Raw genomic sequence first — 17,915 nt, 5'->3', positions numbered from 1 at the left:
CTATTTAATTCCATATTAGTCCATGACGGGAAATTTAATTATAAATAAATAATGAAGTGAAAAATATTCAACGGGGATCTGTGGCGCAATGGTAGCGCGTCTGACTCCAGATCAGAAGGTTGCGTGTTCGATTCACGTCAGGTTCAATATCCTGGTCCCAACAGATCAACTTTTTTTTTTTTTTTTTTTTTTTTTTTCATAATTAACACCATACAATGAAGACTTTAAGTTTAGCTCATTTGTGCGTTTTTTTTCGGGTAAAAGAAATAATTAATCATACATTATTACATTTAGTGTGGAGTTAGGTAGATAATTGATATTTAAGAAAGTATTAGGGCTCAACAATTTCTGTTAACTAACTTGAAGTTCAGCTTTAAAAACAGTTATATAGGTAGTAAAATACTTCATCTATTATTCTATTAATTTATACAAAAGAAGTTTACCTTTTTAATAACTCGAAGGTTAGCTCGTCTGCATTTTTTCGGTCAAAAGAAATAACTAATCAAGCAAATTAAAAATTAATACAATTACTCATTCGGTATTCACATGGTTTAAAGTACAAGACGTGTGGTACTGAAAAAACTCCTTTTTTTTTCTTCGATGTGGAGCTAAGGTTGACACCAAACATTCAGTACGTACATGGTTTAAAATACAAGACGTCAAAAAGAGTTTATGCACACTTGAAATAATGTTTGGCAAAATAGTATTTGAAAAAACAATTATATTTGACTTTCTACACAGGGCACTGAACCTATTGGCAAAGATATAAGAATAGCTTTGACCATGTTTTCTTACTAACCTATTGGCAAAGATATAACAATAATACACTACGTATACAAGTAAAAATCAATTATTATTGTTGTTGTTGTTGTTTGTGCTAATCAAAATGTTACAAGTATTCAAAAATGTAAGAAGTAATAATGAAAAATAATAATACTTTTAAAAAATGCTAATTTTTTTTTTCTAAAAAAAAAAAGGGTAAAATTAATCAATGCAACATTATCTATCCACTGAACTAGTCTTCGTAATTTTATGCATTTCAAAACTCTAGAATCAAGTAATTGGTTGTGTATCGGACCATTTATTTTAAATGACAATTATGAGTACAAATTAATATGAGTGGAAGAAGTAAACTTGGGAAAAAAATTATTGACTAAAGGCCTACAATCCAAGCTCTAATGCCACAAACAAATCAAATAAGGAGGTCAAAAAAAGTTCCAAACAAAAAATCTAAAATTGAAATTACCAATATCATACAATGAGTTTCAAGTTGAGACGATGTAATTGTTTTAATGGTTGGGGCTTCATCTTTCTCTTTGTTTTTTTTGTTTTGTTTTGTTTTTTTTTTTTTCTTTTTTTGTTTTGTTTTTTTTTTTTTCTTTTTTTGTTTTGATAATCTCTTTCTCTCTCTCTCTTTGTAAATAGCGAGTGTTGGGGGTTACCTACAGTCTTGGAATGTAGTGGCAATCAAATTAATTTAAGATGTGGACCATCTTTCTCGTCAATTTCATTTGAAATTGACCAACATTTATTTAATTTGTCATCCAACGTATAACAACAATCCGACCTTAGCTCAGTTGGCAGAGCGGAAGACTGTAGTGGTTAACACAGCTAATCTTTAGGTCGCTGGTTCGATTCCGGCAGGTCGGATTTTTTTGTTTTTTTTTTTTTTTTTTTTTTTTTTTTCTTTTAATTTTTTTTGGTTGATCAGTCAGTTACGGTACTTTATTCTTATTGCTGTTATCGACTTTTTATTCCATTTTTTTTTGGGCAAGAATTAAACATAAGTTTCAACATGGAGAGTTAAGAAAGAGTGTTTCTTGTTGTCTGCCCTATTTTTTTCCAACTTCAATGTATGTATGCACAAACATGCCAATAATTCTTTGTGATCAATACTTACCCCGTTATTAAAACAAATCTAAACTTTTTCTAATAATAAACGGTTAGAGGATCAACTCAACCAAAAGCTTAAGCTAATTATTGAGGCCCAGAAATATGTTTTATACTCTATCACGCTCCCTCACACGAGAGCCCGTTTGGGCTAGTAGTGTGGATGCAGCATGGGTCCTCCTGGCCTCCTCATACCCAGCGCTTAATATTCCAATTGAAAGTGGGTTAGAACCCGTGACCTTTGTGTCACGCTGGCTCTTGATACCATGTTAGTTGACCAACTCAGCTGGTGGTTGAGGACCAGGAATATGTTTTACTCTATCATAAACAATAATCAAATGCAACACTATTGATTTCCTCAAAAAAAAAAAAAAAAAAAAAAAAAGACACTATTGACTTATATGAAGATGCATTTGTCATTGAAGCATTAACAAAAAACTCGAAAAACTATTGAACATTTATTATTTTGGATTGAACATAAATAATTTACTTCCAACAAAATTTTCCTTTGCTATATTAACCGTATATAATAATGGAATTGGAATTAATTGAACTGGACTTACGTATATACAATATCAACAAGGAACAATTTTTTTTTTTTTTTTGAAATACAAGGAACAATTTTGGAATTAAAAAAAAAAGAAGAAATTTCATTTTAAAAAATAAAAATAAAAAAAACGATCCAAATCATCCAAGTAAAGTTGTCAATTTCTCTAGTCTTTACTTTTAGGTACAATCTATGTTCCTCGTACTCTTTATTTCATTTCAAGTATCTGTGTAGAATTTTCAACATTAAGACATCGATAAAACATTTTAAGACTTCATTATAAGTCAAATTACATTCTTTCACAAAATATCTAATTAGGACATCCATACACATACCCGAATCGGACACGAGCACTTGAGTTCAAGTAACATACTAACATAGGGCACACTAAATTCTATGGTTGAGGCAATTGGGTAAGATAACATTAACAAACATAGTACTGCCGTTATTAAGCTTGTATTCAGCCCCTTTTTGCTATGTTTTGCGTCATAGTGTGAAGTAAGAATACTCAAACCAAAAGCTGCTACGTATTTTGCAAAAGGTTAATCACCCAGAATGAGTATCACCTCAGAAATCTGAAACTTGTCTGACCAAATTTGTAAGATTCCCATCATTTTCTCTAATTTTATCTACTTTTTTTTTAGCAAATGTTACTTTTCTTTCTGCTTTCTTGCTTGATTTAATTCTGTATTATCTGCTTACTTTAGCACAGTTTGCTCGGATTATGCCTTTTTGTAGTGTTTCAGCTCAACTTTTTTACTGTTGAAGTTCATCGAATTTGTAATTTCTCAGGAATTGTGCACTTTCCCACTGATGGGTTTGTGCTTAGCTCGAATTTATGTAATGGGGTTTTATTACATGTTGATTTATTTATTTGTTTTAGTGTTTCTTTGTTGGGTTTAATTGAAAAATTTTCTGTGAAATTTTTTGTTTTTGGATTGGGGTTTATGTTAATTTATGGAATGAGATTTAGTTGTTGCTTAATATATGGATCTGCAATAACCCAGTTTGGATTTCTGGAAAAAAAGGTAAAAAAAAAGTGAGGATTCTTGTAAATTTGCAGAAAATAGAAAATGGGTACCTCTTATTTAAGCAATTATTGTTTGAGAACATGTGAAATTGTTTGTTTTTTAGAGTAATTTTTTGTTTGGTGTGTGAAATTCTGGTTGAGTAATAGATTTATCACAATACTTGTGATCTTGTATTTGCTGCCCTATTAGACTTTGTTTGGCTGTTCAAGCAAAATGAAGGTCCTATATTTTGCTGGTGCTAGGTGTTCAGTGATGTCTGGTGACTGATGCAGAACGTAGGCCGAGTCTACTTGTAAAAGGAGAGAAGTTGAAAGGCATAAAGAAAGTATAAATATACCGGGCTCTCTATGCTACGCCCATACTACTCGCTTTTGTTTTCAGATTTAGATGGGCATTCCCCTGCTGGCATTACATAGTGAGACATCTAGAGATCAGTTCCCTTTACTTATGGAGCGTTTGGAAGATCGTGAAGGCCATCAGCATGTAATTGATATTGCTGTTGTTAATGATGCTCCTTCAAGTATATCGAATCAAGCAGAATCTCATGATACTGTAGATAGACCTTCAAGTAGTACACAACAAACCAACTCACCACAGTCTTCTTCGGGGAGAAATAGCTCTGGAAACCCCTCTTATGTGGGGAGAGGTGATTCTTATGGTTACACCAGCCCATTGAATTCTGGTCTATGGATCTCAGTTGAGCTGATTGTTACTCTTGCTCAAATTGTTGCTTCTGTAGTTATTCTGTCCTTGTCAAGATATAAGAGTTCAGATGCCCCGCTATTTGCATGGGTTGTGGGCTATGCATGTGGTTGTCTTGCAACACTTCCTATTCTTTATTGGCGTCTTCGCAATTGTAGCCGCGGTCGTGATCGATTTTCAGTTCAAGCACATCAGAGCTCCTCAGAGAGTGTCACTGCTGAAGCCACTGTTTCCACATCACCTCTAAGTCAAGAAGTAAATAGCCACGACAATTCACGTATTGTTTCTAGAAACAGTCAATTGAGACGAAGAATTAGTGTACGGTAAGCTATTTCTTTCATTTCAAAAGGGCATCTTGGCCGATTGGGCAAGTGCTTAAATATGGTATATCTAGTCTTGAGTAGTTTCCTTATTAATCTTAGCTGCCTTCGTGCCATGAAGATGCTTATCAGGAGGAGAGAAAAGAGTAAACATCTGTTTGATTGAGTTAGTAGCTCAGTTATGATGAAATCTTTTTGTTGATGTCTTGTCATAAATGATATGAGCTGCAACGTTCTGATTTGGGTAATAGAGCATACGTGTTCTTAGATGCAATTTTTCTTCTACCTGGAAGTTCCAATTTATCTTACATGCATTTTAGTAAAGATTGTTTATAATTATTCACGACTAAAATCTCTGAGGAAATCTACAGCGAATGCAGTAGGGCTAGTTTGTAGAAAACACTTCATTAATTTCTCTGTTATTTAGGGAATTTTCAGTTTGTAGAAAGTGTAACTATATTGTTGATGAGTGTTTCATTCTTTGGTGCTACTACTACTGCATGTAGGTTTCACTGTTTCAGCATGTCTTTTTTTTTTTTTTTAATTTTTTTTTTTTTTAGTGACCAATTCTATATCATTTGAATGATCCAAAAAGTGACTGTCCTTAATGAGATCCAACAAGAGTGTGTGCATTTTATTTCATTATTTGTTAGAGAAATTTTCCTTTATAGAACAAGGGGAGGGCAAGAATAAATTGGACTGCACTAGTCATTTGGAACTAACTAGATGTTGATGCCAATGATGAGGGAATTACAGAGGGGGTTCACTTACAATATGAGATGATTTAGTTAATCTATACCACTTTCTTGAAGATCTAATTGGTAGTTTGGAGTTTAGTGCTCAAGATAGGTGCCCTCTATCATATGCTGACTGCTGAGTGCTGACTAAGTTGAACCATTTAGAGTGTGCAACATTTGAAGTCTATGTAATTCTGATGTTTTGCATGACTCCATGTTTTAAACTCAAATTTGAATTATATAGAAAACTAGGATGACTGATGCTGAGTTATCGAGTTCATGAAAACTGTTCATGATAATTTTTTGGCTTATACTTCGGACATTCCAAGCTTTGAAACATCAAGGCTAAATTGTTCAAAACTTTTGTGGTTAGAAAAGTAGTGTATGTGGTGGATTGGAGGGATTCACTAATGGGATTATGAATGTAAGAAGGAAATTCAAAAGGATATCTATGTGACTGCCAATTCTGTTTATTTCCTTTTAACTCTTGATGAAAGACAATAATTAACAGAGGCAACAATTTAATTATTTTATTAGTTAAGGAGACCTCTTGCCTTTGTTGTTGGCTTTTATAGTAGTCAAGCAGACCTCAGTGAACTATGAAGTAAAAGTACTGTTTTCATGTGTGAATCTAAATCATTTTTCTGGATTACTGTGTCTTGCAAAAGCTTGAGAGCTTCAGGTTGATAATTACCATTATCGAAGTCTTCCAAATAGGGCAGAGTTGTAAGGAATATAGCCTATGTTGGGCATACATGGAGTGCAATTTTTTTTCTAATCATTTTCATATACTTGTAGCCTATGTTGGACGAAATACTATTTTAAGGCATGTGCATCACGAAGTGAAGGGAATGGTAATGGCAAAATGGATACAGTAAAAGCAAAGAAGAAATAGTAAAAGTCAGAGTGGGGAATAAGGATGTCCTGTCAATAAAATAGCTGGCCAATATCTAAACTAGGATGAAAATATAGCCTATAAATTTCATGTCTTGGGTAAGATGTTTGGTCAATTTCTTTGTAATTTGGCATAAATAAAATGATTTTGTCATTACTTAATAAGAAACTTTTCATTTGCAGACTCAATGGAATAGTGGATCACTTCAAGATGGCCTTGGACTGCTTCTTTGCAGTGTGGTTTGTTGTGGGTAATGTGTGGATTTTTGGGGCACATTCCTCTCCCTCGGTAGCTCCAAAGCTGTATAGGTACATAACCGTAATTAGTTTCCATTAATCTTCTACATCTTTATACCTCATGTGAACTGAGTTTTTGTGCCCTATGCAGGTTATGTATAGTTTTCCTTACCTTCAGCTGCATTGGGTATGCGCTGCCATTCCTATTATGTGCTACCATATTCTGCTGCTTGCCCTGTATTATTTCAGTAATGGGTATTCGAGAAGATCTCTCAAAACCCAGAGGAGCAAGTATAGAAACTATTGATGCTCTACCGACCTACAAATTTAAGTCAAGAAAAAATGGTAGCATTGATGATGAACAGATATGCTTGAAGGCTAGCAAAGACGACGTTTTGGCTGATGGAACTCAGAATGAGTGTGTCATATCTGGAGAAGATGCTGTAAGTGTTGTGTAGTTAGTTTCAATTGATTCTTCATTAATGATTGTATAATCATTGCTGGGGTTAAAGAAATTTGGATTAGAAAGCTTAAAGTAATTTGCTAATCATCTGGTTGATGGAGGGACAATAGGAAAATAAATGACAGGATAAGTTAAATGTTCTTACTCTGATCTTTTGAAGGAATACATATGGCCATATGGGTAGTATTGACATAGAAATTAATTTTACATATTCATGCCACAAGGTCACAGATAAGTGATCGTTCACAGTGACGTTCTAGATCCCATTAACTTACAAACCACTTGTAGATTGACCGTGTAGCACTCAAAAGGAATTTTTTTTACTATTGATGTCATGTTCCTCTTCTTCTTTCGCATCCTTGAGCAAATGTTTCCAATTCTTCTTTCTGTTCAATAATCGTACAACTTGTCTGTTTTGTGAATTTTCAACTTAGAATTAGCTACTCATGGTTTCTCTCTTGAATTTGGATGCAGCTCTGTTGTATTTGCTTGGCAGCCTATGTGGACAATGACGAGTTAAGGGAACTGCCTTGCACCCATCTCTTTCACACCGAGTGTGTGGACAAATGGTTGAAAATCAATGCTTCATGTCCTCTATGCAAGCTTGAGATCGGTGAGGATAGAACTAGGGCCTTGTCATCTGGCCGAAACAACAGCATGCGACAAAATGTGGATGATGAAGGTGAACTCAGTTTAACCTCCTCCAATAATCCGTAGTGTCAGATGTTATATACTACATTATGTAATACCAAACTTCTTTCTCTAGAAAAGTTCACTATGACCAGTTTTCAGCTTTGTAAAAATTTGTGATTAATAGTACAGAGAGAGACTGGTCTCGAATATATTGAATGAGCTTGGATTACATTATGAAAATGCGACTTAATTGTCTCAATCCGTACATTCAAAAGTTTATGATCATTTCTTGTCGATTGAAGAAAGTTTTCAGACAGCTAACGAGAGCCTAGGCAGAGTCTGGAATTCCATCTATCACCACTATTGCTGTTACTTTGCACTAATTTCTTAACCATTGCTGTTACCTACTATGAACTATTTTCTTAACCATTTATTCTAAGGTTAAGGCGCTCGGGTATGTTCATACCTGAAGAAGACCCAGGCCGTGCAACCTTCTTTGTACAATCATACCTCAGGTAAAGTTCAGGCACTACTAATTGCACTGAACTGCTACATCATGCTTTACCAATATTATAATGGATAGAAAAATATAATGGAACATAAAATATACTCCCTGTGACTCCGTCTTAGAATAATTGACATGTTAAACCTGAACTTTGACTATATTTTTTAACTAATGTAATAAAAACATATTTTGTCATGAAATATATTGTTAGATAGGTATTAGTATAATTTTTTTAAAAATATCTTTAATTAATATTATAAAAATAAGATCAAACTTGTATATCGACAATTGTGCACAATTAAATTGTGTCAATTTTTTTTTTGAATGGGTTTAATTGTGTCAATTATTTAGGGACACATGGAGTAAAAAACACGATTGAAAATACATTGATCAAATGAAAATATAGAGGAAAACAATTATACGGTTATACCCATATAAATAGTAAAAGAAAACCTAATTTAATATGGTAAGCATAAATGACATCAACTTTCAAAAGCGTGCTAAAGATCATAACTTATCAACCCAACATAAAGAACAATCAATAAAAAGAACAATCTAATTGAAAGAACATCTATCCAACTACAAACAATCAATTCTTGTGTGTGTTTTTTTTAGGTCCTCGTACTTTTTTAGTTGATAAGTTTATTTTATTACATTTTCCAACGAACAAGTTCAATTGTTGATATCTCTAACTACTGTTAAAAAATATTGTTAAAATTATAACAAGTTGATGTTAGGTAATTATATGTTGAGACAATTCTAACAAGATCATAGTAGCAGAGGAAGAAGAGAGAAGAAGAAATTCAAAAGAACAATAACTAACAATGATGGCGGCTTTAGCACAACAACAAGTAGCTGGAGGATTAAGATGCCCACCACTTTCAAATTCCAACCTTTGAAATCCTTTCACCCTAACACACGCTTAATTGTTATTGTAGAAATTATTTTGTGGTTTGGATGATTGATTGTTTTGTTGTAATAGATTAAGTTTGTTGCAATTTTAGATTGTGATGAATTTGATTTTTGTTTGCTTTGGAACCATTCTGAGTAATTATACTTTTTTATTTATCTTGTTCATATAAATCTATAGAGTTACCAACGTTTGGGTAATGAATATTTATATTTTTGGGAAATTCTTTTTGATAAACTACAACTTCTTGATTTTCTAAGTGGTAAACATTTTTAATTTTTAATATCAATGGTAAACCTAAATTCTTGATTACCATTGATAAGTGTTATTTCCTTAACTATAGTTAGTTTTTTATTTTTAAATTATTAAACTTAATTTTTTTTTTTAAAAAAAACAACCCATCCCACAACCCACTACCAGCCCCCTCCCCCAACCCAGCCCCTTCCCGGAGGCCAGAAACCGGCGACTCTCCCTCTAGCGCCGGCGACCCCTCCCTCTCCTCCACCTACGACACCTCCACTCTCCCCTAAACCCCAAACCCGCTTCCCTGAGTTGAACCACCAACTCCCTAATCTTAAAAACCACCTCTCTCTCCCTCGGCGTCCAAACACTCATCCCTACATCGGCGAACCCAAACCGCCCCTCCCCCTGCCATGTCCACCCTCGAAACACCACGTCGAACCCCAAAATTAAAAGCCCCAAAATCGATTTTTAGGGTTTCGATTTTGAGGTTTTAGGGTTTCGGCCTTTCGGGGTGGTATTTTTGGGCAGGTTTCTGGGTTTCACAGAGGAGGGGGTTCGTCGGGGAATGGTGGTGGTGTTCGTGGTTGTTTGGGGTACGATTAGGCCCGATGGACGGTGGTGGGGGAAATGGGAAAGAGAGGAGGTGGGGCGGACGGTGAAGGGGGAAATGGGAGAGAGAAGGTACGGGCCGAGGCGTCACCGGCCGGAGGTGCCAGAGGTCAGGAGTCACTGACCGGAGGTGGGGAGGCATGCCGATTGGGGGTTGGCTGCCGGCAGTGGTGCTGGTGGCTAGGTGAGGGGTTTGGGTTTTTTTTTGTTTTATAAAACTTTATTTCAAAAAATAAACTTTTAAAAAAAAAACTAACTAACTATAGCTAAATATCTAGTTAAAATTTATAATTAATATTATAATTAACTTAATATAAAAAATTTAGGTTTACCATTGATAATAAAAATTAAAAACGTTTTTCACTTAGAAAATTGAAAAGTTGGAGTTCACCAAAGAGAATTTCCCTATATTTTTTTAATCATATCATAACATTATTGTATAACTTTTCAAAGTTTGTAAATATATATTCTTAGTAAATGAGATTTTATTTTAGTGTTCAGCAATTAATGAAAAAATCAGTGAATAAACTGAATTTACTAGAGTTATTAGGAGTAGTTGAAATGCCAAAAGGTGTGACTTTTCTATCGTAACACAATAATGTAGAAGGCATCTCATCCTTATATAAGGTTTTCTTGTACATATCAAAATAATATAAGAAATCTTCTTATTTTCTTTCTATGCAGTCCAGCTTTGCTCTATTATATATAATAAAGTTTTGTTGATCTAATCTAGTTAACAACAAATTTAAAAACAAAACAAGGAGAGGGCGCACAACTAAGATATTACTTAATATTGCGTTTTGAAATGATTTATAGTTTCACGTAATTTGTTAATTTAGGGATAATTTCTACATAATTTGTTTACGTTATTTGAACGCACTTATAAAAATGCTAGATTCGCCGTTGGTCACATTATTGCGTTCAAATACATGAATATGATGAAGATATCTTTCGTTACTCATCCATTCATGAATTACCTCAATCCGTTTATCTAAATCACAATCTAAAACCTATTTTTTGATTAATTTTTATATAATTTGTTTTTGTTATTTGAATTTACTTTTAAAAAATGTTAGATTCGTCATTGGTCATCATCTACCATTGCGTTCAAACACGTGTGAGAAATGCATCTCTATGACAATAAGCAGATAGGGTCTTAGATAATATTTCAACAAACTTCCACCAGGCAGTCGGACACTACCATCAAGTGGGTCCCTAGACATGCTAACAAAGTAGCTGGTGCAGTGGCTTACTTTGCAAGATTTCTTCACTTGGAACAAAATTGCAATCCCTGAAGGGGAGACGGCTAAACGTCTTGAGTAGAATGTGGTGGCTAAATGTATTGAACAGAAGGAAGATTCCAAGACTACAAAAGATATATATTCATATAAATGTGTTGAGTCTATGATAGTGTGATGATGAAATAGTTTGATGTATGACTATACGCATAAATGATGTTACACACAAATTATATTGACAGGAGTGAACCTAAGGTCAAAGTTATGGAGTTAATTGACTCATTGATTTTTTTAAAAAAAATTGTTAAAAATTAAAAAATGATTTATTTATTATCTATTTCGTATCAATATATACACACATAATTTTATTTTATACGTTTCAACGATAGCTATTCAAAAAAAATATGTGTCAACGATATGCAATGTATATAATACATGTAGTTTCACGTAATTCATTAATAACTACTTGGTATAAAAAATGCTAGATTTATCATTAACTGCACGTAGATTTTCTCTATAGTATCCCTCTATTTCAGGAGATGAAAAATTTCAAATGTTTTCACACTTTCAAAAGCAAGTATGTGTTTTGAACCCTTGCTCCTCTTACTGTTTATAATAGCATAGTTGATATATCCCCGTGTTACAGGAAATAGTTTATAACAAACTAGCCAGAACTTGTGATAAGCTAAGGTATATATTTGATTAGATTTTGATATTCTTTTCTAACAAAAATCAATGTGAGAAAAATAAGATGTGTTTCTATGAGGTTGACTTTCAATCTCATATAGGAAATTTGATAAACCATTGATTTTATTATTATTTTTTTAATCCCTCCAATGCGGACCATTAATAATGCAAATGAATAAGTTCAAGAGGGGGTGAATTGTATTATTTCCTAATTTATTAATTTTTAAAAATAAAACGGAAGTATAAAGGAACTCAAAATTAAACATATAGATTTTACATCCTGTCAAATTAGAAGATAAATCTTGACCCATTTAGAAATTGTACCACTTAGGATTTAAACTCAACCACTTGTTCACCATAAAAAGTCGTTAGGAAGGTTTGCAATATATTTAGGCACTATACTACACTATCCACAAGGTACAGATTGTGTGTGTTAGTCTAAAGTTGACTGATGATATACATTCTTTTCTTTAATCCCATTTAATAATAATGTACAATTGTTTGTATCATTAACAGATTATGACAAGTTTCTTGGATCAATAAAACTTTTCCAATACCACTCAAGCCCTACAGATGGTCACGTCATTGGCTAATTACTTTTACATTCGTGTTCAGAATATAGAAGATAATCTTATACAAAATATATCCTAAACCTAAGATGAGAATATTCTATGGATATTCTCTATCAATTTGGTTTTCATGTTAATTTTTTTCTAAGCTGTAATATTACATAGAAGAAACTTTTAGAGTGTAATAGAAGAAACTTTTAGGGTGTAGTATAAGAGGATTGGATTCTTGGGGTGATGATATTGGAGGATGTTGGTGGATTGTTCGTACAATGATGTCCAAACACCAATATTATTTATAGTTGAAGATGGTGGAGGAAAGAAAAGGCTAGGTGATTGTAGAACTTCGTTCACATTTTTTGTAACTATAATGTTCTAGAAATTTCAGGAGCCATTACGTATGTTCTAGAATGCTCTTGCATTATGACCAAGAATTAACCTTACTTGATTAATCCGCTTACAGTACATACATACATTCCACAAACATGCAATGGCCTAGAAATGTTGGATCACACCTAACAATCTCCACCTCGGACCAAATTTTGTATGCACTCATCGTCTAAACCCAAAAGGGTATTATGTAGTATGTCACAATTTTCGTAACCCCAAGTGTTGGATCGGGTTTATCAAAGGTATAATGTGGTATGTCCTCATGACCTCAACTATGGTTCTTGTTATTTATGTTCATGTTTTTTGCATAATTATACATAATCTCACGCTATTGGTAAGCCCTGGATAATTCCTTGCATGGCTAGCTGATCTTATGATGAGTAATAATTTCTTTCTTTTTTCACTGCATTTGTGCGCATCAAGTAGATTGTAGTGAACATGCATTGTCTAATATTCAATTCAAATGTCAATTCTGATCGAATATGAAATGTTCTAGGATATTCTGAAAATGATATATTTTGTGTAAATATTTATTTCTCATAGAATTAGGGTTGTACATACACCAATATATTAATATTCAATTCAATTATTAACTTTTATTCAATGTTACTCGTATTATAGCTTGACAGTTGACAACCTTGTAAATGTCTCTCAGACTCTCAGTTGATGTTGTTTGTGATAGTTTTTGTGCCGTTGTAAGTTGTAACGTTGTTGTGTTGCCAACTTTCAATTGTTTAAAATGGAATTGACCATTTTGTTGAAATCATTTTGCTTTAGTTCTCTAGATAAAGAAGTTTAATTACTGTAATCATTTGACTCACAGTAATGTGGAATGATGCATTTCTTTTGCTATGGTTTTTTGCAGCCGTGGGAAGATATCGTTACTTGGTTTCGTCAAAAAATGGTTCCAACTTTTTTAATGTCAGTTTTCAAAATCATGTTGATTATAATATATTTGGCTAATTATTACACTAAAACCAAGAAACTGGTAACTATAATATAATAATACCGAACGAGTCCTTAATCATTACATATGCTCTTTCCGTTGGCAAGACTACTTAATACAACTTACTCTAGTGTCCAATTTATTTCTATATTCATGAGTGCATGAATAGTGTAAAAGTTAAACTGTTGCAGCTAAATAAATATGGAGAAAAAAAACATATCACTCCATATCTTATTTAAGATCTGATGTAGTGTTATTTTCCCTAAGGACCAATTCTAGTCTCAGGAAACTTGAAAAGAAAATCTTAAATCAATTTTAGCCTTCAAAACTAGAAAATATCACAAAAACATCTTTTAAATTGTTAAGTAACAAAGTTTATAATTGAGAACAAGACCTTTGAGCTTTGTTATTTTTGTATGTAAGAGCCTGAAGTTTCATCAAGTGCAGCATATAAACCTTAAAAATGCATTGCTTCAACGACACTTAGCTCTTTAAGGAACATCTCCTGTGTTACTTGTAGCTCTCTAATGACATCCTCGATTCTCATTCGATCTTGAGGTGACACTACAGAACACTTCACACCGATGTCAATGACAGACCATACACATTTAACATAACAGTCATTTCTTGCCAAAGCTACGTATAGACTCCCATTGCTTGCAACAACATTATCATCAAAAAGCTTTGGGTCGATAATTTCTGTTAATTGGTCAGACAATGCTGATTTTGCATACTTATGAAGGTCTAAATCTCCCTCGAACATCCCATTTGTGGGAAATATAGTGCTCATCATCTCTATCAACACGATTCCATAGCTGTACATGTCACCTTCTTTTGATACCACGCTTCCTAGGCCGTACTCTATCCAAAACAGAACAATGTTTCAAATGTCAGTTCAGTAAAAAATAATAATAATAACTTATGAAAAATGACTTTAGTTTTTGTTTACTGATTTTTACTTAACTGAAGTGATTTGCATATCAAAAACTCATTTTTCGCGTAAATTGAACAGAATGGCCTTAAGCAAAGTAGTGTAGTTACCTGGAGCAGCATATCCAATCGTCCCTTTAACTGCAACTGAACTGCTGTTATATGTACTTGCATTCGAGTGAAATGTAGCTAACCCAAAGTCTCCGACATGGGCAACCATGTTGCTGTCAAGGAGAATGTTGCTTGGTTTTAAGTCGCAATGGATTATAGGAACATCACAACTGTTGTGCAGATAATCAAGTGCACAAGCCACATCAATTGCAATGTTCAATCTTTGGAGGAGGCTTAGAGGTTTCGTATTCTGTTCAATGTGAATCCATTGCTTAAGGTTTCCATTTGGCATGAACTCGTAAACTAATGCCTTGAAATCATTGCCTTGGAAGTCAGTACTCGAGCAAGCAGTGACAATCTTCAGTAGGTTCCTATGACGGATATTTTTCAATGCTTCACACTCTGCCATGAAACTCTTCCTCGCGCCTTTCTGTTCAAGGCTGATCACCTTAATGGCTACAACCATGCCGGTTTCTGAATCAAGGACTCCTTTATAAACAGAACCAAAACCGCCTGCACCTATTAAGTTTGCTTCCGAAAATCTGTCAGTTGCCTTCAGAAGCATATTATAAGATACTTTTGAGAAAGGCTCCTTCAAGTTCAACAATGATCCCTGAGATAGCTTGCTCTTTTTATTCCTAATACACATCAGGAAATATATTGCTGAGATTATTGACACACCAACAACTAAAGAAGCTACCGCGATAATCAGGATCACAGCAACAGACAGTCTACCCCTTCTTTTAGATCCTCTTGCCAAGGTTGAACATCTTGGCAAATGAAACTCAGGAATTCCTCCACAAAGCTTTTTATTTCCCAAAGTTGTGACAGCACTTATATTGGTGAAAACCCCTATCTTCGGAACCTCTCCCTCTAAATCATTAAAAGATACATCTAATCCTTGCAACGAAAAATTAGACAGGAAATCCGGAATTTGGCCTGACAGTCTGTTATGAGATAAATTTAAGTACTTGATACTAGTTAAAGACTTGAAAGATTGAGGTATTGAACCAGTAAAGAAGTTTTCTCCCATTTGAAGTTCAAGAAGGCCAAAGCAACTAGCAAGGCTAGATGGAACCTTTCCTGAGAACGCGTTCCTTGTTATGTCTAACACCACTAAATTCCTCAACTGACCAATCTCCACAGGGAAGACTCCTTGCAGACGATTTTGATCCAAATGAAGTTCGAGTAACATTGAAGCATGGAACAGATGAGGAGATAGAGGTCCACTGAGGTTGTTTTCTGAAAGTGATAAGTATAATAAATTTGTGCACTCTCCTAGACTCGAAGGAATAGTTCCTTCAAAGCTATTGTTATCCATATATAACTCACTCAACCGCGATAATTTTCCTAATGAAGAAGGAATATCTCCAATGAGGTGATTGTTACTACAGGAAAAGTGTTCTAATTTGCTAAGATTTTCAATCTCAAGTGGAATATGTCCTGTTAATTCATTGTCTGACAATTGTAATCTCTGTAAGTTAATGAGGTTGAACAATTCAGTTGGAATGCTACCAGTTATTCTGTTTTGTTGAAAGTCTATCTCAGTTATTTCTGTAGACAGATTACCAAGAAAATGCGGTAAAATCCCACCAAATCTGTTAGAACCACATTCTAACAAACTTAACTGACTACAGTTAACAAGAGTTTGTAGAAAACTCAGATCATCAGGCTCTCCCATCCCCAAATAGTTCATAGAGATGTCTAGGATTCTAAGATCTGGCATGTCTCGAGCACTAAACATGAATTTTCCTGTGAAATTATTAGAATAAACTGCTAGAACCTGAAGCTGAGTAAGGTTAGAAAGAGAGAGTGGAAGAGTTCCATGGAAATTGTTGGCACTTATTTTGAAGTTTGTAAGCTGAGGAAGTCGAAACCCAATATCGAATGGAAGAGTCCCTTCTAGTCTATTAAGGTCCAAATCAACAACAAAGAGAGATGAAAGATTGTAAAACGACGAAGGAATAGTACCTGAAATCTTATTTTGTGCAAGACTAATGTAAACTAAATTTGGTAAAACACTTCCAATGTTGTCAGGGATGCTTCCTTCAAAAGAATTGACAGCTGCAGACAAATAGTTTAAGGAAGTCATGTTCGTAACAACTGTGTTGAGGAGGTCACCTGTGAATCGATTTTCCTGCAGTATTAAGTAGTTCAAGTTTGACAGACGGCCTAGTTCACGAGGAATGCTTCCTGTTAAAAGGTTTCCTGCAAGACTAAGTCTCTCTAGTTTCGAGCATTGAGATATATTGGCTGGAACTTCTCCCTCGAAAGAGTTCCTCTGTAAAATTAGAGACCTTAGACTAAGAAGTTGACCAATTTGAGGCGGTATATGACCTTGGAAACTATTGTTAGACAGACTCAGATTCTGAAGGAAACTCAGGTTTCCAACAGAAGGTGATAAGGTTCCTACTAAACCATAGGAGACAAGTTGTAAGCCAACGACTCGTTGTGAAGGTGTTGCATCACAAGTTACACCGAGCCATTGACACATGGAAATGGTGCTGTTCCAAGAGTTCAGAACACCTTGAGGGTCATTAGTAATTTGAGACTTGATCGATAAGAGGGCGAGGCGGTCTACTGAAGAATTGGCAGAAGTAAGGCATGAGTTTGGCAAACAGAATAAGAACATGAAAACAATGATGAAGAAGATGAGGTTCATGACTGATATATGGTTTCAGACTTTCAGGTCAGCTAACTACTATAACTAGCTGAGTTATTCCTGAGTATATAAATCAGTATATGATTATATGAATATATATACACGGAAACAGTTAGCTTGGTGATTATTTAATACTCTTTTTGTATCGGATGGGAAAGATACACGAAGTTTGATGGTCTCCCTATCTCAAGAAAAGACGAAAAGATAATCAGTCTCTTAATACAAAGCCTCGTTCTCTTTATTATGTGAGTAATGAATGCTAGAAAGAGGCTTTGTAATAAGGGACGGAGGGAGTACTGTACTTGATACAATAATGTGTGAAGACGTGTTGACTCTTGACTTGGGTAATTGTACATTATTTAATGCAATAATTAGTCATTTTTTAAACTTGTAGATATGGCAAATAGGTGTTCAGATCACTAATCAGTCAAAGTTTGGGTCAATATGTATGAATCAAATACAAATGATGAGTCATTCTGCCTAATTTTGGATTACGTTGGGTCATATTTAGATAAAGTATTTCGGTCTTTTGTCAACTGATTTAGTATTGCCAATAAAGAAATGACTACTTGTAGTATATAATAATAACCAATGTGAATCAAATTATCTTTTAGACTGATGAAGGCATGAAGACATGAAGTTGGTTCGTATCGAGATATACTTG

General features: G+C 34.2%; 2 protein-coding genes and 2 non-coding genes across 5 annotated transcripts; 3 read left to right on the top strand and 1 right to left on the bottom strand.

Moving 5' to 3' along the window:
* The first annotated feature begins 74 nt into the window (after window positions 1-74).
* On the top strand, window positions 75-146 carry TRNAW-CCA (transfer RNA tryptophan (anticodon CCA)). The gene has a single exon. It is a non-coding gene; the product is annotated as a tRNA-Trp (tRNA).
* Window positions 147-1,562: 1,416 nt separating this feature from the next.
* Window positions 1,563-1,650, top strand: TRNAY-GUA (transfer RNA tyrosine (anticodon GUA)). The gene is given in 2 exon segments: window positions 1,563-1,599; window positions 1,615-1,650. It is a non-coding gene; the product is annotated as a tRNA-Tyr (tRNA).
* Window positions 1,651-2,815: 1,165 nt separating this feature from the next.
* On the top strand, window positions 2,816-7,683 carry LOC145619416 (E3 ubiquitin-protein ligase At4g11680-like). 2 transcript variants are annotated; one of them, XM_081674100.1, is made up of 6 exons: window positions 2,816-3,035; window positions 3,711-4,114; window positions 4,208-4,493; window positions 6,305-6,430; window positions 6,510-6,801; window positions 7,296-7,683. In XM_081674100.1, the coding sequence occupies exons 2-6, from the start codon at window positions 3,856-3,858 to the stop codon at window positions 7,536-7,538; spliced, it is 1,206 nt and encodes a 401-aa protein (XP_081530226.1). In that variant the 5' UTR covers window positions 2,816-3,035; window positions 3,711-3,855; the 3' UTR covers window positions 7,539-7,683. The 2 variants fall into 2 exon arrangements, with proteins under 2 accessions (XP_081530226.1, XP_081530225.1); XM_081674099.1 differs by having other exon boundaries at window positions 3,711-4,493.
* Window positions 7,684-14,005: 6,322 nt separating this feature from the next.
* Window positions 14,006-17,251, bottom strand: LOC145619933 (uncharacterized). The gene is made up of 2 exons (XM_081674611.1): window positions 14,590-17,251; window positions 14,006-14,409 (listed from the first exon to the last, which is right to left on the bottom strand). The coding sequence occupies exons 1-2, from the start codon at window positions 17,249-17,251 to the stop codon at window positions 14,006-14,008; spliced, it is 3,066 nt and encodes a 1,021-aa protein (XP_081530737.1).
* Window positions 17,252-17,915: the final 664 nt, after the last annotated feature.

Source organism: Chenopodium album, chromosome 27 (genome assembly GCF_948465745.1).
Source record: "Chenopodium album chromosome 27, dcCheAlbu1.1, whole genome shotgun sequence".
Lineage (NCBI taxonomy): Eukaryota > Viridiplantae > Streptophyta > Magnoliopsida > Caryophyllales > Amaranthaceae > Chenopodium > Chenopodium album.
Note: the sequence above shows the minus strand (reverse complement) of the source record. Positions and strands in the feature narration are given on the sequence as shown.